Raw genomic sequence first — 11,792 nt, forward strand, 5'->3', positions numbered from 1 at the left:
CTTTGCCAACCTCTATGTGCCAAACCAGAATGATCCCAATTTTTTCATAATTGTTTTATGAGTATAAATGACCATGGGACACCAACCGAATATTATAGTGGGAGACTTTAACAAAACTGTTGACCCAGTCCTTGATAAATCTTCTCCATCTCCTGTGACAAAGTTCCCCCTCTATCTTGGTGGGTCCTGCGCTTATTGGCAGATTTTCTTGCCTCAGAGATTCACCATGTGGGTTGGGGAACAGCCCAGAGACCTTCCCCTCTGGAAGAACCCACAGTCCAGGTCAATTGCGAGGTTTGGGGGGAACCCGGGCCCGCCCTCTATTCCGGGTTCCAGCCCAGGGCCCTGTGGACTGCAGCTGTCTATAGTGCCTCCTGTAACAGCTGCATGACAGCTACAACTCCCTGGGCTACTTCCCCATGGCCTCCTCCAAACACCTTCCTTATTCTCACCACAGGACCTTCCTCCTGGTGTCTGATAATGCTTGTGCTCCTCAGTCCTCCAGCAGCACACCCTCTCACTCTCAGCTCCTTGCGCCTCTTGCTCCCAGCTCCTCACACTCACACCACAAACTGAAGTGAGCTCCTTTTAAAACCCAGGTGCCCTGATTAGCCTGCCTTAATTGATTCTAGCAGCTTCTTTTTAATTGGCTCCAGGTGTCCTAATTAGCCTGCCTGCCTTAACTGGTTCTAGAAGGTTCCTGATTACTCTAGTGCAGCCCCTTCTCTGGTCACTCGGAACAGAAAACTACTCATCCAGTGACCAGTATATTTGCCCTCTACCAGACTCCTGTACCCCACTGGTCTGGGTCTGTCACACTCCATATAAAAATGTGAATGCTCGCCAGGCACTTCTTACATACCTTTCTGATTTAGGTAATCCAACAGCCAGATACTATAGGGTTATTTCTGCAGATCATTCAACATAGTCAAGATTTGGCTATTTCTTAGTGTCACAAGACTTGATCAGTTCTGTCACCGATAGTGGCATTATTATTGTTATTATATCTAACCATGCTTATATGCGTATGTCTTGTATGTACCTGCAAGTAAAATGTGGAACTTAAATACCTCTCTGCTGTTTGACACATCATTTGTTAACTCTATCCAGCAGGAGTTAGAACTTTTTAAAAAAACAAATGCCCCCTCCCCAGAGTTCATCAGTGTCCCACTTTGAGGAGTCATTAAAGCCTTCATCAGAGGCCTCATAAATGCTGACCGCTGTTGGAAATGTAAACGCGCTTGGTGTTTCATGAGCTCATATGCTTTAAGAATTTCTTGTCTGAGGTGGGTGAAAGGGCCAATTTTATACCGGATGCAAAACTGAAGCCCTCCCCGCAAAATTCCATGTTTGGACATATTCCCGATACATGGAGATTACCTAGTAACAATGCAGCATGGTTCCAATGGGCAGCTTTGGTAGCTAAAAATTAATCCAGCAAAAATGAAAAATATTCTCCCCACCAAGTACTGATGCCTGGCTCAGTGAGATGGCTGCCCTCACAGCTGGCAAATGAGTGGTATTCCGCACTAGGGAATGGCCGGAAAAATCAAAGCAATTTGCACTGACTTCTTAAAGGTCTATGATTAAAGTAGACCCTCAAGATAGATACGTTGCTTCCCCTCCCTTTATCCTAACCCTCTTCATTTACATTATATGTTATGAGAAATCTGAGATATTGGAATATTTCTTATATTGGGAAAAAATAATAACCTTATAAATAAAAAAAGGAAATTTTAAAATGAACAACTGATACTTGTGTGACGGGTTGGATCACAGAAACCCCCTTGGGGCTGCCAACTGATGTGGCAAGACTACTTCTGCCCCTGCTTTCTTGTCCTTGCAGCTTGGGACTTCAGTGCCCTGCCTGGTTTGAGCCAGACCTGCTAGCCTGCTGCAAACCCAGACCCAGGTCTGAACCACGTCCCCTAACAGCTGTAGCCTTATCTGAAAGCAGCGTAAGAAATGTTCCTGTCTCCAACACTCAGATGCCCAACTCCCAATGGGGTCCAAACCCCAAATAAATCCGTTTTACCCGGTATAAAGCTTATGCAGGGTAAACTCATAAATTGTTCACCCTCCATAACACTGATAGAGGGATATACACAGCTGTCCCCCCCCCCACCCTCCGGTATTAATACATACTCTGGGTTAAATAATAAATCAAAAGTGATTTTATTAAATACAGAAAGTAGGATTTAAGTGGTTCCAAGTAGTAACAGACAGAACAAAATGTATTACCAAGTAAAATAAAATAAAACTGGCAAGTCGATGCCTAATACAGTGAGAAAGCTGAATACAGATAAAACCTCACCCTCAGAGGAGTTCCAGTAAGCTTCCTTTTACAGACTAGTCTCCTTCTAGTCTAGGTCCAGCAATCACTCACACCCCCTGTAGTTACTGTCCTTTGTTCCAGTTTCTTTCAGGTATCCTTGGGGGTGGAGAAGCTATCTCTTGAGCCAGCTGAAGACAAAATGGAGGGGTCTCCCAAGGGTTTAAATAGACTTTCTGTTGTGGGTGGATGCCTCTCCCTCCCCCTGTGTAGAATTCCAGCTACAAGATGGAGTTTTGGGGTCACATAGAATGGGCAAGTCACATGTCCATGCATGACTCAGAATTTACAGGTAGCAACCATGGTTCACATGCTACCTTGAACGTCCTCATGTAGACTTCTTATGTGGATTGGAGCCTTCCAAGATCCATTGTCCATTAAGTGCTTCTTGACTGGGAACTTAACTTGCAAATTATGCAGTCAATATTCATAACTTCGAATACAACAATGACACATGCATACAAATAGGATGAATATATTCAGTAGATCATAACCTTTACATAGATATGTTACATGGCATATGTAGCATAAGCCATATTCCAGTTATGTCATATGTACATTCACAAGCATTATGGGATGCAATGTCACAACTTGTTGTTATGAAAATGTCAAACAGCCCAGTTCTGACATTCTCAAACTTTTTTTTTCCATTTTTTTTTTCCTGCATGAAATTGATCTGACTTTTTAAAAACTGGTTTAATCAAAGGGGCATTTTCAGATGGACAACTGATTCAACAAAATTTTCCCACCCATCTCCACTGCTGGGCCACGTTGACAAGACAGTCCCTGACTGTACTGACAGTCTAAGACAAGAGACAACAGTTGGCTACAACAGACAAACAGACAGAGGAAGGACAAGGTAAAATGAGATAGGACTGGCCAGCATGAAAAGCAGTGACCACAGCCCATCATCTGCCTAATTAGTGATCTCAGGGCCTGATTCTGCCATGTGCTGAGTAGTGATAACCCTGAGGACATCAACACTTTACCACATAAGACGTTTAGAAGGCCCTCCTGAAGTCCTTACTTAGAGTCCCAGGTCTGCAAACCTTTCCTTGGCATCTAAATCCCTTAGGCTCCTTTGAATATTTCGGATGCAGCCCTTAGTTGTCCCATTGAAGTCAATGAGGTCTAGTATTAGCTCATTAAACACTGATGTGATGTTGAAGGATTGGCCTTTTTGGAGCCTACAACATGCCAGCACATCTGATAACATCACATAAACATGCACTGAACTAATAAGTGAATGGAAAAAAAAGCTTGTTTGCACATCAAAACCCATTGTAGAGGGGCCTGTCTCCACAGCCATCTATCAGCTAATATATTTTGAAGGCACCAATCAACAGAACACCAAAATGTCACCAAGATACTACACCTCCATATATGCAACTAGTGGTCAAACATGTCATTCTGATTTATACTGAGGTCACATTAAATGACTCAGGGAGTGTCAAGGGATACTAAAGTGGGAGCAAATCCTATTTATGGCATAAAAGAGGCCTTTGTGTAAATGAGAATCAGGCCCCTTATGCATTGACTTCACTTCTCATCTTGATGTTTAGTGTATTTCATATCTGAAATGCCTATCCGTTTGTATCTTGTTTCACCTAACAAGAAAAGTTAACTTGCTGCATTGACCAGTGGATCTGCCACATGTCTTGATACAAGGAGACATGGCTTCTCTGCCACTGATCTGATGGCTGACCTTGGGCAATTCACCTCCCCGTCCCAGGCCTCAGTTTCCCCATCTGTGAATTTGCATTCATGGGCATATAATGAGTACTTTGAAAATGTATGGAATAAAATGATTGTACACTGTGTAAGTACAAGTAGTAAGGTGATGGATGAGTATTTTTCAGTCACCCGGGCTCCTGACACACACAGGGCATGACAAAGAGGGAGGTTTCCCATGGGGATTGCCCTCCGCATTCACACTGTTTTAGCAAGCGACGTGGGGTTAATTCCCCCAGGAGGTCAATTAAAAAGTGATCACAATCAACAGTCTAGGAGGAGACCCGTCTAGCAGCAGGAGACCGTGTGAGGCTGCAATCCCCTATAAACCCTGTAAGAATCCACCCCAGGAAGCGCTGAGGTTCTGTGTAATCTGCACAGGAGCCTGCATCAAGCAAGAGCAGCCCAGGCCAGCAGCAAAAATGAGGTGTCTTTGCTGGGCAAAGGAGAGTGCGTGAGACAGTTAGGATAGCGAGTGCCCTTGAGGGAGAGGTTGCCACTGGATGCTGAGGATTAAAGGTAAATCGGATCATTCCAATTGACTTCCTGAGGTCTCCTCCAACCCTAATCTTCTACGATTCTATGATTCCTGGGACACGTGCTAGGGGGTTCAGTTAGGAAGGAAAAGTTGGCATGTTGGGAAGCAGAGCAGCCGGAGAGGTCTCTCAGGCCTGCCCTGTAACCGTGCACTTACTGCTCTGTGGCACTGCCTGTTCCCTCCTTGACATGTCTCATCACAGCTCCTAATGCCACTGAGCTGAGATGCCGCAGAGCGTGGCTGGGGGATTGGCATCGCGGCTGCTGTACTACAGCAGAGATACAGCACTGACATCCCTTTCAGTCCCTGACAGACACAGACACATCAGCTGGGCTGCTGGGTGGAGCTGGGGGCAGAATTGTCCTGATTTTTCGGTTTCCCTTCCCCTCCCCTCAGAAAGGCCCAGTCTCCCCCTCTGACATCTTCTCTGCCTTCATCCCTCCTGGCCCAGCCCTTTCACACACGCCTCCCCAGATGTTTTCAAATGGAGGAGTGGAGATTTTCCATCCTCTCCTGGGCCCAGTCCTTAAGGTCTAGGTGGCCTCCTATGACAAGTCCTGGGAGAGCTCCGGGCTCTTCCCACCCTACACAGGAGTGGAGCACTGGGGTGATGATAAGTGGAAAGCTTTTCAGATCAGAGTACAAGGCAGGCCCCCCATATGCCTGACACTCACTGTGGGTATTCCCTGCCCCGTACCATTTCTCATTCTCCCCCTGATACGTCTCCTCATGGCTCCTAACATGGCTGAGGTGAGACAGCGGCTGGGAGGACCGAGTTACATCTGCTCTATTGCTGGCCAGAATTCGCCTGAAATTCTACGCCAACAGGCGCGCTCACGTTAGCTGGGCTGCAGGGTGCAGCTGGGGACAGAATGTGTGTGAGGGTTTCTAGCTGACTCGTGGGGTTCATAAGATTGTGAGGGATCTGTGTGTGTGTCTTTTTGTGGTGTCCCTTGTGCATGAGGCACAGTGTGTAGGGGATAGATAGATAGATAGATAGATAGATAGATAGATAGATAGATTTACCTGGGGCACTAACTTAGAACTTCATCAATTCATAGATGTCAAGGCCAGAAGGGACCATTGTGATCAGTTACTCTGAACATCTAGGCCGGTGGTTTTCAATCTGCGGTTCATGGACCCCAGGGGGTCAGCAGACTATGTCTAAGGGGTCTGTGAAAGGTTGTTGTTACCACAGAAAGTGGTTTTTAACCTATGTTCTGCAGATCCCTGGGGGATCCACAGATTATGGGTATGTCTACACTACAAAATTAGGTCGATTTTATAGAAGTCAATTTTTTAGAATTCGATTTTATACAGTCTATTGTGTATGTCCACACTAAGCGCATTAAGTCGGCGGAGCGCGTCCTCACTTCCGTGGCTAGCATTGACTTACAGAGCGGTGCACTGTGGGTAGCTATCCCACAGTTCCCGCAGTCTCTGCTGCCCATTCAAATGCTGGGTTAAGCTCCCAATGCCTGATGGGGCAAAAACTTTGTCGCAGGTGGTTTTGGGTACATGTCGTCAGGCCCCCCTCCCTCCCTCCTTCCATGAAAGCAACGGCAGACAATCGTTTTGTGCCTTTTTTCCAGGGTCCCAACCGCCGGACCCACTCAGCCCGCTGCCTGCCTGGATGATCGGAACCCCAGGCAGGCAGTGGGCTGAGTGGGGCCGGCTCAGCCCACTGTCAGTCTGGGGCTCCGTCCGCCAGCTCCTGCCAGCCGGGTTCCCGCTCAGCCATGCTCACCTGGCAGACCTCAGTGAGGTCGATCAGGGGTGCCTGGACATACATGGCTATCCTCCTCTTAGAGCACTGAATGGGAGTGACTCCAGATCATTCTCTTCTTTAAGTTTCATCTCATGGAGATTCAGTCCTGCCTGGAATATCATGCGAGCTGGAGGCTTCTGCCTTAGGCTGCTCTCCCAGCCGGCAGCACCGTGTGGTCGCACCTATCTCAGCCTACCGCTTGCTCCCATGGCTCATGAAGCCTGGACAGTAGTAAGGAGCAGTTCAACTTGTGGAATGACAAATCCAGAATGAAGGATTGCGCTCTGTGGGCCACATTAAGATTATTTCAGAGTCCTAGATAGCATTTAATCCCTATAAAAGGCTTCATGAAAATTTCTCCCGCCCCTAACAAAAATGTTAATTTATCAGAGCAGCTGAAAGGGTGAGGAACCCGGGACTACAACTTAGAGAGAGCTTCCATATTATTTAACTCATAATTGATATAATTCAAAGTACAAATTCACAGTGCGGTCTGTTCTAAGACTAAAAATGCAGGAAGGAGTCAGAAAAAGGAACAGTGACCTGTTTTCACCTGGTTTTGAACTGGGGACATTTTGCATGTTATACAAACATGATAATCACTACACTACAGGGCTTCTCTTTTCATGCCACAGACTTTGCTGAATGCAGAGGAATGTTTTATCTAGCTACAGAAACTACCTAATCCAATATCTATACCTATGGCCTTCCTGCTCACAAAGCGCTCATGCCCCCGCCCAAGGCTGACACAGCACGGAGTGCATGTGACACAGCAACCTGTCTTGGGCAGGATCGCTAGCGAAGCATGAAACTTTTGCCGTTAAGCAAACACAGCAATACTTTCCTGGCCTCTGTCACTGAATCAGGGCCGGCTCCAGCATTTCTGCTGCCCCAAGAAAAAAAAAAAAAAAAAGCCACGATCGCAATCGCGACCGGCGGCGGCAATTGGGGAAAAAAAAAAAGCCGCGATCCGCGGCGGCAGGTCCTTCGCTCCTAGAGGGAGTGAGGGACCTGCCGCCCCCGAATTGCAGCAGGTGCCGCCCCTCTCCCTTGGCCGCCCCAAGCACCTGCTTGTTAAGCTGGTGCCTGGAGCCGGCCCTGCACTGAATGCCTCCATGCATTACGCTGTGCCCTATCAGAGCAGGAGGACTGCATGAGATCAGAAAACATGTCATCGCGAGTGTGGTTTTTTTGCCTTCTAATCTGTGATAACCTCAGGGACAGAGATGATAGGGGGAGCGTAGAAACATCCTGGGGGGAATGCATGGTCACCTGTGCTGGTGAGTGCTGCTGAGTTCACTACGCTGGCCAAACAGGAAATGAAATTCAAAAGTTCCCGGTGCTTTTCCTGTGTACCTGGCAAGTGCATCTGAGTTCAAAGTGCTATCCAGAGCAGTCACAACGGAGCACAATGGGATAGCTTCTGGAGGCCAATACTGTTGAATTGCATCCACACTACCCCAAATTCGACCCGGCGATGTCGATTTCAGCGCTAATCCCCTCATCGGGGAAGAGTACAGAAATCGATTTTAAGAGCCCTTTAAGTCGACAAAAATGGCTTTGTCATGTGGGCGGGTGCAGGGTTAAATCGATCTGACACTGCTAAATTCGACCTAAACTTGTAGTGTAGACCAGGGCTTAGTCTAACATTTCCAAAGGGGTCTGTGTGATGGTACCTCCCATAAGGCTTTATGGAAATGTGCTTATGAATGTATATATAACATAACTAGTATGTATTTTATGCTACATATGCCATGTAGCATATCTCTGTAAAGGTTATGATCTACTGAATCTATTAATCCTATTTGTATGCATGTATCATTTTTGTATTGGAAGTTATGAATATTGGCTGCATGCTTGTTTGATTCTAAGTAGGCTGTAGTGAAGCAGTTGGTCAGCTTCTTGAGAAAAGACTATTCTCAGTAAGTGCCCAATCAAGAAACACTTAAGCCAACAATGAACTTGGAGACACCAATCCACATCTGCACTTTCTCAGGAATGTGGCTTGGCTGATAAGGAACTCAGACATGCATGGACATGTGACTTGCCCAGGTGACTCCAGAACTCCATCTTGGAGCTGGACTTTGCATAGGAGAGAGGAGGGGGTCTTCACCCACAAGAGAAAGTCTATTAAAGCCCGTGGGGGACCCCTCCATTTTGTCTTCAGCTGGCTAAAGAGAGAGCCCTCCACCCCCAAGGATACCTGAAAGAAACTGGAACAAAGGACAATAACTACAGGGGGTGTGAGTGATTGCTGGACCCAGACTAGAAGGAGACTAGTCTGTAAAAGGAAACTTACTGGGTGAGGATTATATCTGTATTCAGTTTTTATTACTATACTAGACTTAGACTTGCATGTTTTATTTTATTTTGCTTGGTAATTCACTTTGTTCTGTCTGTTATTACTTGGCGCCACTTGGGAGGGATAGCTCAGTGGTTTGAGCATTGGCCTGTTAAACCCTGGGTTGTGAGTTTAATCCTTGAGGGGGGTCCATTTAGGGATCCGGGGCAACAAAAAAAATAGTTGGGGAGAGATCCTGCTTTAAGTGGGGGGTTAGGCTAGATGACCTCCTGAGGTTCCTTCCAACCCTGATATTCTCTGAAGTCCTACTTTCTGTATTTAATACAATCACTTTTTACTTATTAATTAACCCAGAGTATGTATTAACACTTGGGGGGCAAACAGCGGTGCATATCTCTCTATCAGTGTTATGGGGGCAAACAATTTATGAGTTTACCCTGTATAAGCTTTATACAGGGTCAAATGGATTTATTTAGTGTTTGGACCCCATTGGGAGTTGGGCTTCTGAGTGCTAAAGATAGGAACACTTCTGTAAGTTGCTTTTAGTTAAGCCTGCAGCTTTTGGTCACTTGGTTCAGACCCTGGGTCTGTGTTGGAGCAGATGGGCATGTCTGGCTCAGCAAGACAGGGTGCTGGATTCCCAGGCTGGCAGAGGGAAAGCAGGGGCAGAAGTAGTCTTGGCACATCAGTTGGCAGTTCCCAAGGGGGTTTCTGTGATCCAACCTATGACAGTCTGCACCTCCATTCAAAATGTTTAGGGCTTCACAAATGAAAACCACTGCTCTAGGTCATAGAACTCTCCCAAATTCCTGTGTGACTTTGGGGGACCGGGGATCATTTCCCTGCTCCATTACAAACGTCTGAGTGACCATAGCAACCCACTTACGGCCACAGTTTCAAAGGTGTTTAGCCACCTAAAGCAGCAGATATGCAGCTAATGGGATTTTCAAAATAATCTAAGCTGTTTAGGCACCTAAATCCCATTGACTTCAATGCAACACTGGTACCTAACATGCTCAGAGGCTTTTGAAAATCCAGTAAGCAACTACCTACATCTTTAGTGCCTACATGCCTTTGAACGTTTGGCCCTCTGTGTTAAACAGGCATAATGGCATTTTCCTACTTCCCAGGAGGTGCTGTGAGGGTAAGTATGTTATAGAACATGAGGTGGTCAGATACTTTAATTATGAGGGCCATATGAGGACCTAAGAATGAATGCATACACATAGTTGCACTAGCTCAATTAAAAATGTACAATGCAAGCTTTCACAGTACTGGACAGGAGGCCAACAATTAATTGCCTGGCCAAACAATTCCCCGTGTAGATGCCGTTGCATCAGTATCCGTTATGGGAGCTTATAGCTCCTCTGTAGAATCCGAGACTGCCCACTAATAAAGGCACACTATGAAAGAAACCCTATTAAATGGATTGTTCTGGTGTGGTAATGCCCATGTTCCTTACCAAGTCTCAAAGGTTTCAGCTTTAGAGGACAGTAAATGATCTTCTCGGAGTCTCGTTGGATGCTGCTTTATCGAGTTTAACAGGCGGGAGAGAAAAAAACTCTACTGTTTCTTGTTTCGTTCTTCCTACTAGATACATCCCATGGGGAAAGGAGAAGGGGAAAATCAAACATCCATCACCAAGTTCATCCTCCTAGGATTTGGGAATGTCCCAGAATTGCAGGTTCTTCTCTTCCTGGTGTTTCTAGTGATCTATGTGGTGACCATGGCTGGAAACATCCTCATCGTTGTGCTAGTTGTGGCTGATCAGCGCCTACACACCCCTATGTACTTCTTCCTCGGGAACTTGTCCTGCTTAGAGATCTGCTACACCTCCGCCATCCTGCCTAGGATGCTGGCCAGTTTCCTGACTGGGGACAGAGCCATCTCAGTTAATGGCTGCTTCATACAATTAAATTTTTTTGGTTTTCTAGTAGGTGCAGAATGTTACCTCCTAGCTGCGATGTCTTATGATCGGTATTTAGCGATATGCAAACCTCTGCATTATGCAGCCCGTATGAAAGACAAGTTCTGCCTCCAGCTAGCAGCTGGGTCATGGCTATGGCCATTTGTGGCTAGTACCCTACTTGTATGTTTGGTTTCACAATTAATATTCTGTGGACCCAATGAAATTGACCATTTCTTTTGTGACTTCACCCCAATGACTAAGCTTTCTTGTAATGATACCAACCTGGTCATACTGGTGAGTTTCATACTCTGCTCCACAGAGGTGCTTTCCACATTTATATTAACAGTAACATCCTATATTTCAATCATCACCACCATCCTGAGAATCCCTTCCACCACCGGGAGAAAAAAAGCATTTTCTATCTGCTCGTCTCACCTCATTGTGGTGATAATTTTCTATGGGACCCTGATTATTGTCTATATGCTCCCAGACGTTGCTGCACTGAGAGACTTGAACAAAGTGCTCTCTGTCTTCTACACCGTCCTGACTCCCCTGGCCAACCCCCTCATCTACAGCCTGAGAAACAGAGAGGTCAAGGAAGCCATGAGGAAAGTCATCCAAACTACGCAGCACTCACAAAAATTCGGATGGATTGACTGATAGAGGAGTCAACCTGTGTGGTTTAGCCAGCAAGCGAGGTAACATCGAGGTTGCCCATAGATCATGTTAATCGCATGATCCGTGAGTCATGTGGGGATAACAGCTACATGTTTCCTCTGCTTCTGTGTTCTGACTCTCCACATTTTACAAGGAACTGACCTGGAATTCCTGTGGATGGGTTCAGCTCCTTAATATACTTTGGCTTTTCTTGACGTTCTGGATTGCTAGATCTGGGAACGTATCTGGGAAGATAATGATGGTCTTCATGTATATATACGTGTGTGTGTGTGTGTGTGTGTGTGTGTGTGTGTGTGTGTGTGTGTGTGTGTGTGTGTGAGATCTTGCAAAGATCCGAAGGAGTCTAGAATTCATGGCTAGAGCGGCGTGATTTCATTTCAACACAGAATTTTTTTCAAAAATACATTTTTCAGAGCACAGAAGGTATTCATGAATTCAGACTGAATTCATTTAATAGTTTTCTCTCAAAAAATGGCATTTTCTTTAAAAAAATAAAACCATTTCTTTCTACCATTTCAGACAGAAACATTTCAA

The 11,792-nt window shown here is 45.8% G+C and overlaps 1 protein-coding gene across 1 annotated transcript; it reads left to right on the forward strand.

Moving 5' to 3' along the window:
- Positions 1–2,937: 2,937 nt before the first annotated feature.
- LOC113406643 (olfactory receptor 6N1-like) lies at positions 2,938–11,240 on the forward strand. The gene is made up of 2 exons (XM_026652453.1): positions 2,938–2,947; positions 10,291–11,240. Exons 1-2 carry the CDS (start codon positions 2,938–2,940, stop codon positions 11,238–11,240), a joined length of 960 nt encoding a protein of 319 aa, XP_026508238.1.
- The last annotated feature ends 552 nt before the right edge of the window (positions 11,241–11,792 follow it).

This window comes from Terrapene carolina, unplaced genomic scaffold (genome assembly GCF_002925995.2).
Source record: "Terrapene carolina triunguis isolate 2854851 unplaced genomic scaffold, T_m_triunguis-2.0 Scaffold114, whole genome shotgun sequence".
NCBI lineage: Eukaryota > Metazoa > Chordata > Testudines > Emydidae > Terrapene > Terrapene triunguis.